Consider the following 21,974-nt stretch of genomic DNA (forward strand, 5'->3'; position numbering starts at 1 on the left):
TTAACTTACCCACTAATCTCATTTAAGAAAAAAAAAAAACTGCACTCTTTATCCCGTTCCAACTCAGCTAAAGTTAACTCTCTAGTCTCCAGAGCTTCCCACGTGTACTCTTCTCTGTTCTTCCACCTCGATGGAGCCGTCAGTATTTATTTTTCAAATGTTCGTTTAGATGGACTTCCATGGCTCTAGTCTATTCCCTCCACCAGCAATGCCTGCTCCCCACGTGCTCCTTGCTCATCATACCATTTTTTTTCATTTGTTTAGATCTTTCATTTGTTTTTCAATATTTATTTACTTGGCTTTATTGGATCTTAGTTGCAGCACGTGTGATCTTCATGGCATCACACATGCTCTTTAGTTGTGGCATACAGACTCTGGAGCGTGTGCCATTAGTTGCTTCTTGAGGGCTTAGTTGCTCCATGACATGTGGGATCTTAGTTCTCAGGGATCAAACCCGCGTCCCCTGCATTGCATAGCAGATTCTTAACCACTGGACCTGCAGGGAAGTCCCACAGCCTTTTGTAATTGCTTCTCATTTGTTTTTCCAGCTAGGCTCTCTGACAAGAGACTCGGCCTGTAATGTTGCTCACTGCACCATCCCGGACATGGGGCTTGATACACGGGAGGCTCTTAGCAAACATTAGTTCAGCGAAAGAGTGAAAACAGCTGCAGCAGCAACAGCATCTCTGCATGTTAAAGATACACAGTGCTTAATAACTGTGTGTAACTGTATCTTGCGCGGCCTCCTAACTAGTAACCATTGCTAGCACTTTTCTAATTTAATCCCCACAACTTACTGAAGTAGGTACTATTACTGTCTTTATTTGAGAAGTAAGGAAGTTGAAGTTTGGAGAAGTTAAGTTACCTTCTCAAGGACATAGCTGATAAGTGTTGGAGCAGGATTTAAACCCAAGCACTCTGGCACCAGAGCCCATAACCTAACAGGACTCCTCATCACGCAGCCATTTTGAGTTGGGATTGTCTCTCCTGTTTAGTTCAAAATTAGCCAAATATCTGCCCTTAGCAAGTATGGCAAAGAACAACCCACGTTACCTTCAATAAACATTTATCACGGGCCCACGTCAGAAGTTGCCACTCAAAGTGAAAACCAAAGCAACGGCAGGGCAACCCCCTCCTTGTTCAGATTACAACCATCATCACCACAGTTGACCATCATATTAAATATATCCAATGTCCAGGCGCCACGGCAAACCCTTTCCACATCCCATCCCGTAACAAGTAAGTTTTCGTTGAACTGAACTTGAATCTTTTGACTTCTATCGCATGCTTTTCTGGGAATGCCAAACTTAAATCATCAGAGAGCCAATGCAATTTGGAGAAAGAACTGTCCAATCCTCACATTTTCAGATCTGGGAACTGGGACTCTGAAAGGTGAAGGGCCTTGCCCAAGGTCAAGCAGGTGGCGGTTCAGCTAGGGCTGGAAGAGGCCTTTTGGATTCAGCTCCAGAGCTCTGGACACGGCGCTACACAGCCAATCACATCTCCTTTACTCAAGGTACGTAAGTGAAAAGGCATCACGTCTCTTTTTAAACGCACTTGTTTAACGGAGACCAGTTATTGCTAGGTAGAGAGAAGCTGTTGCTGCTCACGACTTATCATCTATGATGTGCTGTTCCGTAAGTAGTGCCCTGGAAGTCACACTTTCTCCGCATCCTCTTCCCGGCGTATCCCGCGGTTACGCAGGTGGCTTCGCAGCGCGCCGGGGCCTTTTGTGACTGGGTGACCAGGCGGAGCCGGGCGGGCCGCAGGCGGTTCGCGACAGCCAATCAGGGCTCAGAGCCCCGGAGCTGCACCAATCAGAGGTTAACGGAGCGTGAGCCAGGGCCAATCGGGGGCTAGAGCCCGAGAACAGGGCGAGCGGCGGGACGCGGTCAATCAGAGCGGAGGACGAGGCCCAATAGGCAGCCTTCAGACGTGAGTCGCGGGCGGGCCGGGGGCGCCCGGGGGCGGGGCCTGTCCGCGCGGCCGCAAGGTGGGCTCCGCGAAGAGCGAGCGGGGTAAGGAGCGCGGACCGCCCGGGCGGGGTGGGGCTGAGCGCGCGGCGGGGGCGCGGGGTCACGGGATGCGTCCGGAGCGACCCTTGGAGCTGCGTGATGTCGCGGGGAGAGGCGAGGGGCCGAGTCCCGGGCTGGGGAGGTGGCCACTCAGGCCGGAGGGGTCGGGGGAGGAGGAGACCCTGTTGCCATGGCGACGCAGGTGCGCAGACGGGAGACCCTTCTCACCCTCGGATCGTGCAGCCCGTGGACACCCGGGCTCCAAGCGTCCTCCATCCTCCCCGCGACCAGAGCAAAAATAACCCGCTTTAGCCAGCAGCCTCTGCGCCCCCACAGCCTGGCTCCCCGCCGCCCCCTCCCTCCCGCCAGCCTGTCGCGGGCAGAGGGATTAAGCTCGCCCTGCTGCTCTTGGTTAACAAACAGCAGGCCTTTGCGGTTTGACCACCTGGATCAGTTTGCCGAGTGGCCACAGCTGGGGTCCAGCGCGGCCGCCTCGTTCCGGGGACTGGCATTAGAGATGCCGCCGCCTGAGGGACCTGGGGGATCCCCCAGAGGGATTTTTTTTTAAGGCATCTAATATAGAGCCTTGTGCTTAACAAGGACTTACGAGAATGGGGTCTGACCGAGTAAATAAAGACCACAAGGACAGCTCCATTCCGTGGATCAGCGCTGTCCAGTAGAAATAGGCAGCGACCCACATACTGTGTAATTTTACATGTTCTATTAACCACATTAGAATGTTACAGCTTGTATTTATCCAGTATATCCAAAATATCAATATTAAATTTATGTTAGTATTAGTAATTGATCTAATTAATTGATATTAAATTATTGGTAAACTGTCTTAAATTTTAAAAAAATTTCTTTTGTATTGGGTATAACTAATTAACAATGTTGTGACAATTTCAGGTGAACAGCAAAGGGTCTCAGTCATACATATACATGTTTCCGTTCTCCCCCAAATTCCCCTCCCAACCCGGCTGCCACATAACATTGAGCAGAGTTCCATGTACTATATAGTAGGTCCTTGTTGGTTATCCTTTTAAATATAGCAGTGTGTACAGTGTCCACCCCAGACTCCCTGTCCTTCCCCCAACCTGTTCCCGCCAACAACCCTAAGTTTATTGTCTAAGTCGGTGAGTCAGTCTTTAAACACAATGCTTTTCCATATAAAGCCTTCAAAATCTGGTGTGTGTCTTCTGTTCACATCTCAGTTTGGACCAGATTTCACATTTCAGATGCTCAATGGCCCCCTTTGGCCAATGGCTACCAAATGAGATGACGCAAACATAACCATTTCTTATATGTGAGTTGTTGCCACATACAGGGAACACTTCCATGTTCTTTGAAGCCTTCTTGTATGCAAGGAGATGGTGCTGTGCAAGGAGGCAGCAGAAACATGAGGCAAGGTCTCTTTTTCTCCAGGAGCTCCCAGTCCACTTGAGAAAGTAGACACTCAAAAATTAAGTCGAATTTTAAATTAATATGATTCAGGCAGTATTAAAGATAACCGTACAGTATATAATTAACTGACAGATGAGATGGCTGTTAATTACCCTTGGGGATCCTATGGAGGGACACTTCTGGCTCCTGCAGTGGTGGAAGATTGAGTCTAGTCTTAAAAGATGGGTAGGAAAGCTTGGGCTACTGGACGGATACGGAGAGGGTTTTGGTTGACTGCAATTGACCATAGCTTCTCTTATTTTTTTAGGGCTGAGCATTTGCAGAGGCTTTCAGACTGAAAAAGACTCTCTTCACTCACTGACAGTCTCCACCATGATTCACAGTCTTTTCTTGATCAACTCCTCTGGGGATATTTTCCTGGAGAAACACTGGAAGAGTGTGGTTAGCCGTTCCGTTTGTGATTACTTTTTCGAGGCCCAAGAGCGAGCGACGGAGGCTGAAAACGTCCCTCCGGTTATCCCCACCCCACACCACTATCTCTTAAGTGTTTACCGTCACAAGATCTTTTTTGTGGCTGTGATCCAGACGGAGGTGCCGCCTCTGTTTGTCATCGAGTTCCTCCACCGGGTTGTGGACACGTTTCAGGTGCGTGAATGTGAGGAGGTTCATCCGTGGACCTTATGAAGTGTCTTTGTAGCTTTGTTTCCATGGTTTTCAGCCTCAGTTAAAGAACTAAAAGGGCTTCCTTGTTAGCTCAGTTGGTAACAAATCTGCCTGCAACACAGGAGACCCCAGTTCGATTCCTGGGTCGGGAACATCCCCTGGAGAAGGGATAGGCTACCCACTCCGGTATTCTTGGGCTTCCCTTGTGGCTCAGCTAGTAAAGAATCTGCCTGCAATGCAGGAGACCTGGCTTCGATCCCTGGGTTGGGAAGATCCCCTGGAGAAGGGAGAGGCTCCCCACTCTGGTATTCTGGCCTGGAGAATGCCATGAACTGTATAGTCCATGGGGTCGCAAAGAGTTGCACATGACTGAGCAACTTTCACTTTACGGAACTAAAAAAGAAATCACGACTCTGACATTGCTCACCCTCTCCCATCTGATAAGATTCTTGTTTCTGTTTATTGAATGGGTTGTATTTTGAATGACAGACTGCACAGTTTTGAACCTGTGGCCTGAGACAGCCACTCTACTTAGTATGACTGTATGAAGTCATTTCAGTTCTAGAGACTGGAATTGTCCTACGTTTTGTTCACAAAGCTAAGGAGTTTCCATTTTTTTAAGGCTTTTGTCAGGTTGGTTTCTCTCTCTCCCTTGGTTCTTGTCTCATCATAACAAAGATTTGGAATGGCGGGTTAATTATAGCTCAAGCAGGCAGGATTTCTCAGCTCTTGTCTTGTCATAGCAAGGATTCAAAACAACAGACTAGCTTCAGCTCAGTGGCAGCTCAAGAAGACAGAACTTTTATTAAACCGACAGCAGAGATAGTATACTGAGATGTGGGAACAGACCAGCCCCAAAGGAGAGGCTTGATTTTTTTATTTTTATGGCAGACTTGATGTTAACCATTGTTAACAGCATTGCTTTGAGTTGCATCAAGAACTGATGGGTGTGGAAAGATATTTTTTTAAACTGGAAGAACCTAAATAATGCTTGTTTCATTCTCCCTGGCAGGCTAATTTGGGAACCCACCCTTCAGCTTGAGTTTGTGCTCATCCACAGCATATGAGTACCAGAGATGGGCCTTGTTGCAGGCTTAGCACTTCTGTAAAATTTAAGGGATACATTCTCCAAGATGCAGTTTTCACTTGGAGTTTTTCCTTCAGGAATAGATTTGGAGATCCTGGGGGCATGGGCGGCTGGTTGTGCCAGGATGTCAGCACCTGTTACGGGACAGGATTTCAGGCGGCCTAGACTCTGGATTCAGACAGTGGCATCCTCTGCCTAAAAGAATTGCTCCAGCTCTCACGGTTGTGGTTATTTGCATAACTCAACGATCCATGAGAATCAAGGGTCCTCTGGTTTAACATCTGTGTCATGTGAATTCTGGAATTAGTCACATGAATACAGACATTGTGGGGTTGGAGGGGAGAAGGAGGACCCAGACCTTCTGATAAACATTAAAAAGCAAGTCAAAAAGAGTCCTTTCATTTGCTCTTATAAATATATGTCACGTGTTTGGAACAGCTTTCATCTCCAAAGAATGAGCATATATTTAAGTTTTTCCCCCACAGTCTTTCTGGTAGTACTCTTCTGGGATTCCAGTGGCATATCGGCTCCTTCACACGGTGAGAACCTGAGAATTATAAACCCCAGTACGTGGAAGAAGCAGAAGAACCCAGCAGTTATGATCTTCAGCTGCTCAAGCCTGGGCCTTGTTAGGATTTCCACATGGGATATTTCACCCCATTAACCGTTGCTCCGTATCTCCATAGTGATGTTATGTAACTTATTACAAGAGAGGAAGTGAAGAAAGTTGTTTAATCTACTTGGAACCACAGAGGAATCGGGGTAAACAGTGAAGTGGCTGCTTTAGAAGCCTGGGACTTCACAGCTTGCCAGTGTGGAAGAATTTGTTAGAAGTCTTTAAATGGACGCATCCTGATTTGAATATCTTATGTGATGTGTATTCTCTGGCTTCTGTTCTTTCTCTGGCACTGGGCTGTGACGGAGGAACCCCGCTGTGGAAGCGCACATGCGTTGCTGTAGCACTGTCCCCTTCCAGCTGCTGACTGATAAAATCACATTCTCCCTGATTTAGAAAATCAAGGGAGGTGTTTCTAAAATCTTATTTTATTGATGTATAGTTGATTGCAGCATCATGTTAGCTTCTGCTGTATAACAAAGTGATTCAGTTATTTATATATATATGGGGCTTCCCTGGTGGCTCAGATGGTAAAGCATCTGCCTGCAGTGCGGGAGACCCGGGTTCGATTCCTGAGTCGGGAAGATCCCCTGGAGAAGGAAATGGCAATCCACTCCAATAATCTTGCCTGGAAAATCCCATGGACCCAGAGGGGCCTGACAGGCTACAGTCCATGGGGTCGCAAAGAGTCGGACACGACTGAGTGACTTCACTTCACTTCATATATATATATATATATATATACATATATATGTATATATGTATATATATATATACACACACACACACATTTTTCATAGTTTTCCACTATGGTTGATCATATTGACTATATTAATAGTTCCCTGGGCTGTACAGTAGGACCGTGTTGTTTATCCATTCTCCATATAGCAGTTTTGTATCTGCTGATCCCAACCTCCCAATCCATCTCTCCCACACCTCACCTCCCCCTTGGCAACCACAAGTCTGCTTTCTACATCTGTGAATCTGTTTCTGTTTCACAGATAAGTTCCTCTGTGTTGTATTTTAGATTCCACGTATAAGTGATGCTTTAGTCACTACGTTGTGTCGGATTCTTGCCACCCCGTGGACGGTAATCTACCAGGTCCCTCTCTCCATGGGATTCTCCAGGCAAGAATGCTGGAGTGGGTTGCCATTTCCTTCTCCAGTAGAAGTGCTACCATACGATATTTGTCTTTCTCTGTCCGACTTATCTCACTTAGCGTGACAAGGTCTAGGTCTATCTGTGTGGCTGCAGATGGCCTTATTCTGTTCTTCTTTACGCCTCGGTGGTCTTCCACTGTGCAGATGTACCCCATCTTTATCCGGCCATCCGGTGATGGATACTTAGGTTGCGTCCGTGTGTCGCCCATTGTGAATAGTGCCGCTATAAGCATAGGGGTGCATGTGTCTTTTTGAATTCCAGTTCTGTGTGGGTATATGCCCAGGAATGGGATTGCTGGATCATATGGTAGTTCTGGTTTTACTTTTTAAGGAACCTCCATCCTGTTCTCTGTAGTGGCTATACCAATTTGGCATTCTCACTAACAATGTAGGAGGATTTCCTTTTCTCGAGTGAAGAGTCAAAATGAAATCACTCATGAGAAGGAAATGTGTAGCTTTTTTTCCTCTGTTCAATCTTCATTTTTTAAAGAAAAAATATTTTTGTTTTAGAAACACGTTCCTGACTCCTAAGTGCTCTTGGATATTGGAAGGTGTCTGGGAGTTGACATCATTCTGATGTAATTTAGGTCACCTCTGGAGTCTGTGTTCAGTTTTGGATGTCATCATTTGAGGAGACTATTAGAAAATTAGGACAAATCCAAAGAAATGGCAAGAAAGTGAAACAATCTAGAAACCTTACCATAGCGTGAACAGTAGCAGGAGCAAACAGGGAGTTTGGCCCTGAGAAGAAGAACTGAAGGCGGATGTTGTCTGGGCCCTCTGATCACTGTGCGGCTGTTACGTAACCTTGTTCTGTAAGGCGTATCTAGGAAGCAGGTTTCAGCTTAGCCAAAGAAAGGACTTCCTAAGGATCAGCACTGCCCATGAATAGAATGGGCTTTGTCAAAAGGGGTGCATTTCCCATCAGTGGATGAATTCTTAGAGGACTCTCTGACCATCTGAGCGGCCCAGCAGCAGAAGCCCGGATATTGTCATGAAGGGCACGCCAGGTGCCTACAGGCCTTTCTCTCTGCATCATTTCATCATGGTGCATCACAGTTTACATAGTGCTTTATAGTTTACAAAGCACTTTCATACATGTTCTCATTTAATCCATCATGCTTAGTTTTTACAACCCTGTGTGTTCATGCAGGGTATTATCTAGATATACTATTAGAGAAATCGAGACCTAATTAGTTAGTGTGAATTAATCAAGTAGGTGACAATTAAGATTACTGCCCAGGCATTCTGATTTGGAATTCAGTGCTTTTCCCACAACCCAGATAATTTAGTGTCTAAGTTTAGCCTTTTTTAATAAAGGGACCAAGTGTTATTAGAATCCTAGCATCTTAGAAAAAGGATGATCCAAAGAGATTTTCTGGTGTGCTAGCTCACACCCCTCATTTCATCTCTCTCTCAGTTCTTTTTTGCTCCATGAATGTTGAGGAATAGCACAACAGTAAGAGTTAAAAATTTTACTTTTGGGGCTCTAAAACCACTGCAGATGGTGATCGCAGCCATGAAATTAAAAGACGCTTACTCCTTGGAAGAAAAGTTATGACCAATCTAGATAGCATATTCAAAAGCAGAGACATTACTTTGCCAACAAAGGTCCCAGTCAAGCCTTGTCTAGTCAAGGCTATGGTTTTTCCAGTGGTCATGTATGGATGTGAGAGTTGGACTGTGAAGAAAGCTGAGCACTGAAGAATTGATGCTTTTGAACTGTGGTGTTGGAGAAGACTCTTGAGAGTCCCTTGGACTGCAAGGAGATCCAACCAGTCCATTCTGAAGGAGATCAGCCCTGGGATTTCTTTGGAGGGAATGATGCTGAAGATGAAACTCCAGTACTTTGGCCACCTCATGTGAAGAGTTGACTCATTGGAAAAGACTGATGCTGGGAGGGATTGGGACAGGAGGAGAAGGGGACGACAGAGAATGAGGTGGCTGGATGGCATCACTGACTCGATGGATGTGAGTCTGAGTGAACTCCAGGAGTTAGTGATGGACAGGGAGGCCTGGCGGGCTGCAATTCATGGGGTTGCAAAGAGTCGGACACAACTGACTGAACTGAACTGAATTGATAATATTGTATTAGATATTATCATTTCACATAGTTCATTTAAATTCATGTTCAAAACCACGTAATAGTCTAGACTCAGTTTTGTATTCTTCATATTAGTTGAAGAAACTAACCCAAAGGGATTAAATGACTCATGAAAGAAGTTATTAATGATACTTGCATTATAATCCAGTCTAGTTTTCTTTCCACCAAACTGGGCTGCCTAAGAGAACCAGGGTTATGCTTCATCCCCTTATTGTAGAAGAAGGTCCCAGAAACGCTGTGTAAACACACGTGGACATTACTCGATAATCTCTGGGCGTGTTCCTTCACCCATCACAGTCTCTGAGTGATAAATATATACGTGTATTGTGTTTTCAACAGGATTATTTTGGAGTCTGTTCGGAGCCAGTGATAAAAGACAATGTGGTTGTGGTTTATGAGGTGTTGGAAGAGATGCTTGACAATGGTTTTCCACTGGCTACCGAGTCGAACATCCTCAAAGAGCTGATAAAGCCGCCCACTATCCTTCGAACCGTTGTCAACACCATCACAGGTACGAGAGGGGCCCCGAGGGAGGTGGCCGCCATCCTGAGTGTGGCTTAGTCCTCTGTTGTGCCTTGTTTTGAGTGCTTGTTTTGGGGGATCTCAAATGTCCAGGTGCTTTCATTTTGTTCTTTGTAGTCTTTAGTATAACCTAAAATAAAACTTTTGTATGTGTAGAAAATATTTCTGATTTCAGTGACAGAATAAACTGTTCTCCTTTTAAAAGGAATTTTCCCTGGGCTTCCCTTATGGTCCAGTGGTTTAAAATGTGCCTTGCAATGCAAGGGACACCGGTCAGACCCCTGGTCTGGGAAGATTCCACAGGCCCTGGAACAGCTAAGACCGTGCCCCAGAACTGCTGCGCCTGTGTGCCCTAGAGCCTGTGGTCTGCAACGAGAAGCCCATGAACTGCGAGGAAGACCCAGCACAGCCAAAAACTAAAATAACCCAATCGTTAATAATCGTCAGGTTTCTTCCTGATTATAGAAGCAGCACATGATTATTGCAGAAGGTCAGAAATACAGAAAAGCACAAAGAACATGAAATAAGCTCATAATCACTTTTAACATACAGTGTATATATATATTTTTATCTTCTTTGGTGAAATGGATAATGTATGGACAGGTGGAATTTTTTAAAACGAGTTAGGATATTGTTTTTACCCATGAAATTTTTATATCAATATGTGGATTACCATCCCTACTGAAACCCAATGCATTATTTAAGCTGCAAGCAATTAGGGAATTTGAGAGACCGAGTTCAGGTTACTTTCAAAACCAAAATAATATGCTGTTTCTTAGGTATCTTTCTTAACCTGTATTCTGCCTGAGGAGGCACACCAACTGGGGACAAGTGTTTTAAATGGACTAGGTTACCAAGATAGAATTTGGGAAAACTATAATCTTTATTTTGGAAAACTTCAAGTAAGCATGTAATTAGTGGATACACAGAAACTTTTAGGGACGTGTTCTCTGGTTATTAGGTAATTGGTTTCATCTAATTACAATATTCATGGTCTCAGGAAGCACCAACGTGGGCGACCAGCTTCCCACTGGGCAGCTGTCCGTGGTACCTTGGCGACGAACGGGGGTGAAATACACCAACAATGAGGCCTATTTTGATGTGATTGAAGAGATTGATGCCATCATTGACAAATCAGGTAGGTGCTTTCAGCCTGTTTACAGGACTGTGAAAACAGAGGCCCCTTTCAGACAGTGCTCGCTAGTTATCAGAACTGTCCCCCACTTAAGGCCGTTCATCTAACTTAGTGTCCACTTTGTGTCAAGCATTGTGTATTAGGACTGGACTGAAATATCATGATGTAGATGATGAGATCATACATGTAGAAACTCTAAAGACTCCAGCCTAACACTGTGAGAGCTAATGAACGTAATACGGTTGCAGGATACGAAATCAATATGGTTTTGTACACAAACATACAGTGTTTTGTACACTGACCTTGTACAGTGATGTTTCTGTACACAAACAACAAACTATCCAAAAAGGGAGCTGAGAAAACAACCCCATCTACAATAGCAACAAAAAGAATAAAATACGTAGGAATAAACTTAACCAAAGAAACTTATACCCTGAAAACTGCAAAGCGTTGATGGAGGAAATAGCAAATATATGGGAAGATGCTATATTTTCATGGATTGGGAGAATCAGTGTTGTTAAAATGTTTGAAATATCCAAAGACATCCGCGTCAGACTCACAAATGCTAGCCACATTAGTATCTCAATGGCATTCTTTATAGAAATAGAAAAAACAAAACTCGTATGGAACCACAAAACCTCAAATCACCAAAGCAGTCTTGAGCAAGAACAAAGCTGGAGACGTCACAATTCTAGATTTCAAAATATATTACAAAATTATGGTAATCAGAACTGTAAGGTGGACTTCCCTAGTGCTCCAGCAGTTAAGAATCCACCTGCCAATGCGGGGGAGGTGGGTTCAATCCTTAGTCCCGGAAGGTCCCACTTGCTGAGGGGTAACTAAGCCCTCAAGCCACAACTGCTGAGCCCGCATGCCACAGGTACTGAAGCCTGCACGCCGGAGCCTGTGCTCCACAGCAAGGGAAGCCGCTGTGAGGAGAGGCCCAGGCAGTGTAACTGGAGAGGAGCCCCCGCTCACCGCAACTAGAGGAAGCCTGCATGCAGCAGTGAGGACCCAGCACAGCCAAAGCTAACAAGCAAATATTTAAAAAACAACTGTAGGTAAGGTCAAAAAGTAGACATGTACACCAGTGAGGCGGGGTAGAAGGCTCAGCAATAAATCTGCCAACTGGTCTTCAACAAGCGTGCCAAGCACATGTGATGGGGAAAGGCTAGTCTCTGCAGGGGGTGGTGTTGGGAAAACTGGATGTTCACATATAGAAGAATAAAATCACCCTTAATCTCACACCACCCACAAAATCCAACTCACAACATAGTAAGGACCTAAATGTAAGACCTGGAACCATAAAACCTACTAGTAGAAAACAGGAACAGAGCTTCTTGACACTGATCTGGGCAGTGGTGTTTTTTTTTTTTTTTTCAAGATATGATACCAAAGCAAAGGCTTCAAAAGGAAAAATAGACCAACAGCATTGTATCAAAATAAAAGCCTCCATACAAGAAAGGAACCAGTCAGAGGAAAAAGACAGTGTGCAAATGAGAGGAAATGTATGCAAACCATATATCTGATAAGAGGTTAATATCCAAAATACATGAGAAACTTATATAGTTCAATAGCAAAAAAAAAAAAAAAAAAACAAACCACCAGATAATCGGACTAAAAAAGTGGGCATAGGATCTGAAAGCAGCACTTGTGGTAAAGAACCTGCCTGCCAGTGCAGGAGAGACTTAAGAGACGTGGGTTCAATCCCTGGATCGGGAAGATCCCCTGGAGAAGGACGTGCCAACCCACTCGTGTTCTTGCCTGGAGAATCCCCATGGACAGGGGAGCCTGGTGGGCTACAGTCCCTGGGGTCGCAGAGTCGGACTGAAGCGACTTAGCACACAAAGGATCCGAAGAGACGTACTTCAGGAAAGCCGTATGAATGGCCAGCAGGTAAACGAAAAGGTGCTCAGTGTCATCGGGGAAAAGCAAGTCAGAACCACAGTGAGGTATCACTCGCACCTCATATCAAAAAGACAAAAGACATAGCAGGTGTTGGCAGTGGTGTGGAGAAAGGGGAGCCCTATGCACTTGCTGGGGGAAATGTAAACTGGTGCAGCCCCCGTGGAAGCAGTATGGAGGCGCCTCAAGAAACCGAAACTCCCTAGTGACCCAGCAGTCCCACTCCTGGGTCTAGACCCAGCGGAAACGGAGTATCTCCAAGAGGCGTCCGCACCCCCGTGTTCACAGTGGCATTGTTGGCAGCAGCCAAGGCGTGGGAACAAACCAAGTGTCTGCTGATGGCTGATGGATAAAGAAGACGTGCGGCAGACACCCTCACACACAGGAACGTCACTCGGCCGTGTGAAGAAGTAAATCCTGCCGTGTGTGAACACACGGGTGAACCTGGAGGACATGATGCTGGGTGAAGGAAGCTGGACGCAGGAAGATAAACGTGGCGTGATCGCACATAGAAAAACCTGATGTGGACCAGTGCCGGGCTCACCTTATATGTGGAATCTGCAACAGTCAGGTCTGCAGAAACAGAGAGTAGAAGGTGGTTACCAGGAGTGGGGAGGACGGGAGTGGGGAGAGGTTGGTGAGAGGTGCCAAGCTTCAGTTCTGCATGATGAAGTAGTTCTGGAGATTGACCACGCAGCACGGTGACTGCCGCAGTGTACTTTCTTTTCCATGTTATTGAGTGTAATTGACAAACTTGTAAGGTATTTGGAATGTTCATTATGGTGATTTGATCTACATGTAGCTTGTGAAAGGATTCCCCCCCACCCCAGCTGGTTAAATTATCACATCTGCCACCTCACAAGTATGTCATCTACTTGAAATTTACTAAAAGGGAAAGTTCTAAGGGCTCTCACCACAAAAACCTAACTGACTGTGTGAGGTGATGGACGTGTCAGTCAGCTTCATCATGGTGATCACCTCCCAGGGTGTATGTGTATTAATACAGTTTTTATTTGTTGACTATACCTCAACAACGCTGAAGAAAAGCCTTGGAAAAACATGATATAGACCCATGCTAGGCTCACATTTTCAGTGGTTTTTATCCTCTCAAGTGAAAAAGTAACAAACTGATCTCTTGTTGATGAGATGTCCTTTTGGAAGTATTTGACTCTCAGTTGTTGGGGCAGAACTGAAGTTTAATCACTAAAATTCAGAGTCGTCTTCTTTTGTATCCATTCAGAGAGGTTAACACAACTACAGGTCCTTAGAGTGTGGAAATTTATAGAAAGTTCTCTTCACATGAGCGAACTCATTTATCCAGCAAGTGCTTACGGAGACTCCATGGTGCTGTAGCTGAGCACCAGGCAGTGGGCATGTGATGGTGACGAAGATGGGGCCTGTGGCTGCAGGAAGCGTCCTGAAAGTCTAGTGAGGGGGCGAGAAAGGGGAAAAGAGAGGTCTCCTCCCACCCAGACCTAAGTATAAAGCTCACACATGCTTCATCAATAGAATGAGTAGGAGTTAGTACAGGCTGCACGGATCTGGTAGCAAAGCAGGTGCAAACACTCTTAAGAAGAGTGAAATATTGCTGGAAAATTACGTAGCTCAGGATGACTGGACTGAGACGCATAAAGAAAGAAAAGTAACTGATGAGGTTTTAAAACCAAGTAAGCACAGCAGCTTTTCATATATCCCCAAACTGGAAAGGTCCCAAATATCTAAATTTCTATCAGCAACAGAAAAGATGAACAAGTTTCAGTGTGATCATACCAGGAGACGGAGAAGAGCAGGAAAACCAGAAAATAGGAGGGGTTAGGAGAAAGGAACACTTGAAAGAAAGAAGTGGTTGCAGGGGCTGCAGGAGAGAGAGCCTGTGAACTGAAGCCAAAAGTCTCAGTTCTATTTGGCATCAGAGCTCCTTGGGGGGCCTGTGAAGTGAATATACTGTCCATGGAATTCTCCAGGCCAGAATACCGGAGTTGGTCGCCTTTCCCTTCTCCAGGGGATCTTCTCAACCCAGGGATCGGACCCAGACCTCCCACCTTGCAGGTGGATTCCTTACTAGCCGAGCCACACGGGAGGCCCTTGGTGCCTGCAGGGAGAGCAGTTCCTGATGTGAATCCAGTGTTCCGAACCCTTGGTCAAGATAGCGATGTGTGTTTGATCCTGGCACTAGATTGAAAGCTCCTCCAGGCTAACAGTCTCACCAGTCTTTATCCCCGTTGCTTCATCAGAGTGTCTTGTGTTTGTTGTGCAGTTGATAAAGGTTTTCAAGGACAGGTGGACTGGGTAGATGATTCAGATGGATGGATGGACAGAAGGAAGGAAGGAAGAACGGGAGGGGAGGAGGAAGGAAGGAAGGAAATGGGATGGGAGGGGAAGAGAGCGCTAAGGAGGGAGGAAGGAGTTAAGTTCGTTGGGAAGGACAGAGCGGGTCTCACCTTCCTGTCTCATTCCGTCTCAGGGTCCACTATCACTGCCGAGATCCAGGGGGTGATTGACGCCTGCGTCAAGCTGACCGGAATGCCTGACCTGACACTTTCCTTCATGGTAAAATCCTGGGCCAGAGATCTAGTCCTTGGGAAGTTAGATGCTTCTGGAAAGACAGAGCGGCGGGAGGGGACGGAACCAGAAGGGATGGTCAGGGCCAGCCACAACGCTCACGGGCGGCCTCGAATGTCCGGAGTAACAACAGAATGTGTGCATGTGTTTTCGTGAAAGCAGTACCTAAGTTTCCTGAAAGATGCGTGGTTCTAATTCCCACCTGTGGCTGTTGCTTGATGTCGCCCAGAACCCCAGGCTGCTGGACGACGTCAGCTTCCACCCCTGCGTCCGCTTCAAGCGCTGGGAGTCCGAGCGCATCCTCTCCTTCATCCCCCCCGACGGCAACTTCCGCCTGCTGTCCTACCACGTCAGCGCGCAGAAGTAAGCGGCTCACGAACCTGGGGGCGGAGTGCGTGCGTGCATGCGTGCGAGCGCGTGCGTGTGTGTGTGTGTTTGGAAACAGTATCTGCAGCGATGAAGAACTCAGGCTCTGGAGTTACCTGGGCTCCAGGTAACTAATCAGGTAAGCTCGGGTGAGTTGTTTATCCTTCCCCGTGTCTGTTTTCTCTAGGAAAGCTGAAGTAGTGAAAGTAACACGTGATGAAGTAAGGGGCTTCCCTGGCGGCTCAGTGGGAAAGAATCTACCTGCTAATGCAGGAGACGCGGGTTCAATCCCTGGGTCCGGAAGACCCCCCTGGAGAAGGAAATGGCCACCCACTCCAGCATTCTTGCCTGGGAAATCCCATGGACAGAGGAGCCTGGCAGGCTACAGCCCACGGGGTCACAAAAGAGTCGGACACGACTGAGCGACTAAACATCAACAGTAAAGTAATAAGTAACTTGAAAATAATAAAGGTGCCTTGTTATGAGGGTTATATAAGAAACTCTAAATAGTGGCTTCCGCACAAAATAAGTGCTCATTACGTTTGCTGCTGTTAGTTTTGTTATTATTGTGTGCCTAAACAGGAATGCTTTTTCCTCAGATTAGAATCTGAGAACACCTGTATTTCAGTCCCTTTCACCCCAAAAAAGCAGTGAATGGTACTCTGAAGAGCCATACTATTCAGTGATTTGGGGTCTTGAACATGCTGTTTACTATGGACTCGGTTCTTTTGGGGGGAGGCGTAGAGAAGATGTGTAGATTGAAGAAAGCCTTGGACCTCTCAGCCACTGAGGCCTTCCTGTGGGATTCGGAATACATAATTTGGGGAAATATCTGAGTGCTTGAGAGCAGAGGCTCTGGAATCAGACTGCCCGTGCTTAAGCCCCACCTGCAGTACTGATGATACATGACCTTGGCAAGTTATTGAATAGTTAACCTCGCTTAAGTGTAAGGACATCAGTGTTAATGACATCAGGACAGAAGCAATGCCTGCCTCATACTTATGGGGTGGATTAAATGAGTAATCAAGGGAAAACCTGTAGGGTCGTGCTGGCCCCAGGAAGTAGTACTCCACAGATGCCAGGGATGGTTGCAACTTTAGTATCACCCTGCAGTTTCTCTGTCAGATCACACCGACCCCATCCCTTAGGGGTTTTTGTAAGGATCAAAGTCAAGTTAAAAGCACTCTCACAAATTTGTAAAAGCCCCATGAGGTATGAATGTTACTTTCCCAAGTGCGGATAATTATCGGTCACATGCAAAATGGTAAAACACGGAAATGTGATTTCTGTTTGCTGTGCCTTTTCCTCAGAGTCCACCGAGTCCGCTCTTTGGTTTTGTTGATTTCATTCTAAGAGTTGTTAGAAGACTTAGTTGACTTACTAATCAACATCTTAGATTTACAGAAAGGAAACGATCAAAGACGTCTAGAGGGTTTTTCTCTGCATACTCTGTAAGACAAAGATGGAGGTGAGGGAGGAAAAGCTGCCAGCAGAACAGAAAAGCGAGAAGTGGCCGTTTTCCCGGTACATTGACGATGTGGGCTTTTTGTCTCCTCTCTTTTCCAGCCTGGTGGCGATTCCAGTGTACGTGAAACATAACATCAGCTTCCGGGACAGTAGCTCACTCGGCCGCTTTGAAATAACGGTGGGGCCTAAGCAGACCATGGGGAAGACCATAGAGGGGGTGACCGTCACCAGCCAGCTGCCCAGAGGCGTCCTGAACATGAGCCTCGTGCCATCTCAGGGGGCGCACACGTTTGACCCAGTCACCAAGGTAGGAGAATACACAGGAGGTTCGAGTAGCCCGTGTTCGAAATAGCAGGAGCTCTGCAGCACTCCTTTCTGTCTTGTGGAAAGGCGAGCTTGACCAGAGGGATGTGGTTGAGGACACCGAGATAATTCCCAGGAACAAGTAGCATTCTCTTCTGGGAAACCCCCAGGAGGTCATAAGAACACAGTGAGCTCAGGCGTCCCAGGTGCAGTTTCCACCGTAACTTCCTTCTTTTCTCTCTCTTTGGAGATGCTCTCTTGGGATGTAGGAAAAATAAATCCCCAGAAGCTCCCAAGTTTGAAGGGAACCATGAGTCTCCAGGCCGGAGCTTCCAAACCGGATGAGAACCCCACGATCAACCTGCAGTTTAAGATCCAGCAGCTGGCCATTTCTGGTGAGTGACGCCCAGCTCAGGGTGGGGGGAAGGCAGGGGCCCAAGGCGGCGATGTCACAAAGCCCCCCTGGCCACTCCCTGTCCACAGAGTTGGGTTTCGTTAGCTGATATGTGATCTTTAGTCAGATCTTTCCCAGCCCATTTCTGGAGGAACTCTGTGACCCTCCATCAGTATTGGAGATGAAAGTGCTCATGAGCCGTTGTTGAGTCACCCTGGGGGCACTGGTTGGGGCATCCCAGAGTCGTCAGTACCAGGATGTATCTGCATTCTCAGCTGGTGAGTGAAAAGAATTCCCTCCTTTCCCCCAATTTCAGAAGATTTCATGTGTGCTGTGATCATGTGGAACACTCAGCTGACCTGAGTTATCGACCGTAGTTTACACCCCACCACCCAGGGGGATATCAAGACTCGTTACCTCTGCAGGTGTCTACTACGTGCCAGGCACTAATTTAAGCTCTTTTCATCTATTTTCTTATTTAATTCTTAGAATGACCCTTTTGGATGGATAGGAGATGACTTCACCTTTATATGAAGTTCTTGTTTTCTTTGCCAATGGACCACATCTAGTTTAAGTGATTAGAATTCATTTAAACGATAAGCTCTTTTCATCTTAAAATGCTTAATAAACTTAAAAGCTCTGAATAGTATAAAATGTTCTTTTCTTAGTCCAGTGAGAATATTTAAGAAGCACTGAAGAATTAATTCATCACTTGTCATCATTAGTTTATTCACTCAGTTATACCTTTATTTGATTATGGATTTCTTAATTCTGTTATTATGAATTCATATGTTCAACCCCATAACTTTGAGAAAAATCTGGAGTGGTCTTATTTTTCCTTACCGTCATTTCAGCCTGCATATAACTTTCTGCCCTTTGCACCACAGGGACAGATCTCATTGGCTGGCTTTTTATTGGAGCAGGTTTTTATTTTCAGCCTATGTTCCAGGGGTGAAGAACCTGTCAGCTGTGTTTAAGTGACATAATTAAGTGTAGGTTCCCAGGTAGCGGAATGGTAAAGAATCGGCCTGCAATACCGGAGATGCAGGAGACTCGGGTTCGATCCCTGGGTTAGAAAGATCTCTTTGAGAAGGAAATGGAAACCCACTCCAGTATTCTTGCCTGGAGAATCCCATGGAGAGAGGAGCCTGGTGGGCTACGGTCCAAAGGACCCATAGCATCCCAAAGAGTAGGACACAACTGAGCGACTGAACACACACACAGTTTCCGGTTCACGGTTACAGCTTTCTCCAGCCCTCGGAGCTCTTTGAGTTGACATGAATTAACCAGTTATGCTACCTGCTTCTTTGGAATAATGCTTGCATTCCTTCCTTGCAGGCCTCAAAGTGAATCGTCTGGATATGTATGGAGAGAAGTACAAACCCTTCAAGGGCATAAAGTACATGACCAAAGCTGGGAAGTTCCAAGTTCGAACCTGAAGCGAGAATTTTGCAAAGCAGACGGTCACGAACACTTTTTCATTTCTTAACCTGTCTAGAAGTAAAACCTATCAGCCTGTCTCGTAGGTCTGTGCCCCCTCTGGACCCACAGGCTCCCGTTTTCCTTAGCCGTCAGCACCGTGGAGTGAATCCAGGGAGACAGGGTCCCCGGGGGCCGGGGCAGGACCCACCCACCAGCATCTCCAACCCAGTTCTCAGAGCAGAGGCGTGGGTCGCAGCGGGAGGTACCTGACTGCGTGTGAAAAAGACCAGCGTTTGTTACTCGTTTGGCTGTAATTTTCTTCAGCCAAGGGAAGACTTCTTTGTTTTTTTTTAACCCCAGGGAAAAAAAATTAGAGCACGCACTTGGAAGGAAACGAATGTTAGTAGAGGAAGGTTTCTTGGAAGGCGTGGAGTGTATGCACCCCCATTAAAGTTAAGAGAGAGGGGCACCCATCTCCACCCCTAGGAGGGGCTGCGAGGTACCGAGTGGAGTGAGTTTCCTTCTGAGCCCTCTGTTTGGATACAGGCATAAAGATCTGTACTTCTAGAAGCGAACTGGAAGCTTCTTTAGTTGGATCCCCCTGCTGACACGGAAGCCCCAGCGGGATGAGACTTTTCCCTCAGAGGCTGGGACGCCGCTCGCACCAGCTTGCAGAGGCTGAGGGCTGCCTGCCCGCAGCACCGGGCCGCCCTCTCCGGGGAGAGGGTGCCCTGCCCGCTCCCTGGGGGGCGGTGGTCCCAAATACCTCTTTCCTTGAGCACCCCCCCAAACAGCTCCACTCCTTCACAGAATTTCCGCTCCCTGAGGAGAGTTTCAGAGAAGCCAGCCCCGTTGGCCCCAGGGCGGCAGGCTGTGTGAGCCGCCCCGGAGGCCCAGCGGCTCCTCGTCCATGTCCGTCGGGGGCTCCCTGGGGGCTGGAGCCTGAACCTCCCTTCGGCACGCATTCCCGCGGTCACTCTCAGCCAGATGCTGACAGGAGCGGCCAGTCCTGGGGGCCTTCCAGTAACGACATTTCCTCAGAGTCTCTTCTGTACCCCCACTGTATAATCTATTTATTAGCAACATATATCGACTAGTCCATGTTTGTTTTTAAGACCCCGCCCCCAGATCCCTTCAGTCGTTGAATAAAACCGATGTTGTAGGAAGGTGGGTCCTGTTGAGCATGTGCAGCCCGGTTCAGGAAACACGGCAGCTGAAGGTGGTCTGCAGGCCTCTACAGCGGGAGGCTTTCCATTCAGCTCAGTGTGCCCATCACCCATTCCAATATTTATAGATCAGACAGGTATTTTTAAATTATAGTTTATGATGCGATATTGTGCTCTGTTCTGTGCATGGAGAGAAATGAAGACCTTGTGCTCTCCAAACCCTATAATTTTTCTCTAATGCCCTGTTTCCAAGTACTTAGGTAGTGTGTTTTTGTTTTTTTTCCTATAGTTTTCTCTTCCTACTTCCTGGATTTGTTTTTTTGCTGCAGAATAATGCTGCTTTGTGGTTTTGCTCCGGGGTCCGTTGTCCTGTGTCTCATAGCCAGTCACTGCAAAATTTGTCCTGGATCCAAGATCCCATTCCTAGAATAACGGAACTACTACTGCTGAGGGCTCTGGAGGATTTCAGGGTTTCCTGGGTCACAGGAGACAACCCATCTCGGTCCCTGAATACCCTTAGGTTTATAAGTCTAGCTGTCTTATTCCCTCCAGGGCAGCTCATCCTAATTTCAAGGGAAGAATTTAAGGAGAAGTAAAGTACTGGGGCTGTGGGGCCCACAGACGATAGCAGGAGAGGCTGCCCCGAGCTGCAGACCCTTGGACTCCCCCTCACCCCAGTGGTGTGTTAGCATAGATGGTACTGGGTGCCCCCAGCAAGCCTCTCGGTTCCACATGTGTTTAACGTGCAGAAGCATCTTCTCTGTTTAAATCTTAATAAAGTTGAGTGTTGCCAGTCCTTCATGTCCTGAGTGTCTTGTTACTAGGACCATGGGCGATGCTCTGCACACATGCCCAGCAGAAGCAGAAAGAAAGGAATTCAGGGGATCTCACTGCATCCGCACTTTCCTACCAGCTGACCCGAAGCTGTATATATGGTTTGGGTATGTCATCTTGCAGGTCGTGAGAACAAAGGTCCAGATCAATCAAATTACATTTCCCAGGGTACAAAAGACAAAACCACTGAAGCTGCTGGTGTCTATTCTAGCGCTTTCCCTGTCCTGGCCTCTCGTGCTTCTTAGGTTGATTAATTCGGACGTGAAGCCAGGTGCAGGGGTCCTGGTTATCCTAATTGCAGTGAAGACTTCCCGGAGTCTCCTGGGATGTGGAGACGAGGGTCCTGCTCCCATATCTGTCCTGTCTCTCCTGGCCGGGGGAGACTAAGACAAGGACTTCTTCCTGCCTTCGAGCCCCAAGTGTTGTCAAGTGTGTACTGCCACCCCATCCTGTCTGTTTCAGCGACTCATCTCTCTGCCTTGGGTCTGGCTGTTTCCTTAGCCTCATGGTGTGACCAGGCAGTTTATAACACTTGTACTTTCCTCTGTGGCCAGTAGGTGGAGACTCAGTGCCAGCAATGACACTAATTTTTTTTTTAATTGTTAGAAAAATAATTTTTTTGAAGGAAATTGAAACTCTTAAATTTTGCCTTAAGATCCCAAGCTTGTGAGTCTTTGACTTTCAAGGTTTTAGATGTGGAACCAAAGTTTATTATCCTCTTTCGACAACCTGAACTAAGATGGGAGCTCCGGGGGAATGCTCGTTTCAATCGTTTGAGTTTCTCTAGGTCTTTACCCATTAAAGCTGTTTGCACAATTATATGAGGATCTTTTTTGCTCTTTGGGTTT

The 21,974-nt window shown here is 46.7% G+C and overlaps 1 protein-coding gene across 3 annotated transcripts; it reads left to right on the forward strand.

The window, feature by feature from the left end:
- The first annotated feature begins 1,853 nt into the window (after positions 1-1,853).
- On the forward strand, positions 1,854-21,088 carry AP3M2 (adaptor related protein complex 3 subunit mu 2). Of its 3 annotated transcripts, XR_011253509.1 has the most exons (10): positions 1,882-2,018; positions 3,727-4,064; positions 9,390-9,561; positions 10,573-10,710; positions 15,077-15,162; positions 15,404-15,537; positions 15,728-15,984; positions 17,107-17,314; positions 17,561-17,705; positions 19,043-21,088. XR_011253509.1 is itself a non-coding variant. In XM_069573175.1 (9 exons), exons 2-9 carry the CDS (start codon positions 3,792-3,794, stop codon positions 19,141-19,143), a joined length of 1,257 nt encoding a protein of 418 aa, XP_069429276.1. In that variant the 5' UTR covers positions 1,854-2,018; positions 3,727-3,791; the 3' UTR covers positions 19,144-21,088. The 3 variants fall into 3 exon arrangements, 2 of the variants coding, with proteins under 2 accessions (XP_069429276.1, XP_069429277.1); XM_069573175.1 differs by lacking the exon at positions 15,728-15,984 and having other exon boundaries at positions 1,854-2,018; XM_069573176.1 differs by lacking the exons at positions 17,107-17,314; positions 17,561-17,705; positions 19,043-21,088 and having other exon boundaries at positions 15,728-16,056.
- The last annotated feature ends 886 nt before the right edge of the window (positions 21,089-21,974 follow it).

This window comes from Ovis canadensis, chromosome 26 (assembly GCF_042477335.2).
Source record: "Ovis canadensis isolate MfBH-ARS-UI-01 breed Bighorn chromosome 26, ARS-UI_OviCan_v2, whole genome shotgun sequence".
NCBI classification, from domain to species: Eukaryota; Metazoa; Chordata; class Mammalia; order Artiodactyla; family Bovidae; genus Ovis; species Ovis canadensis.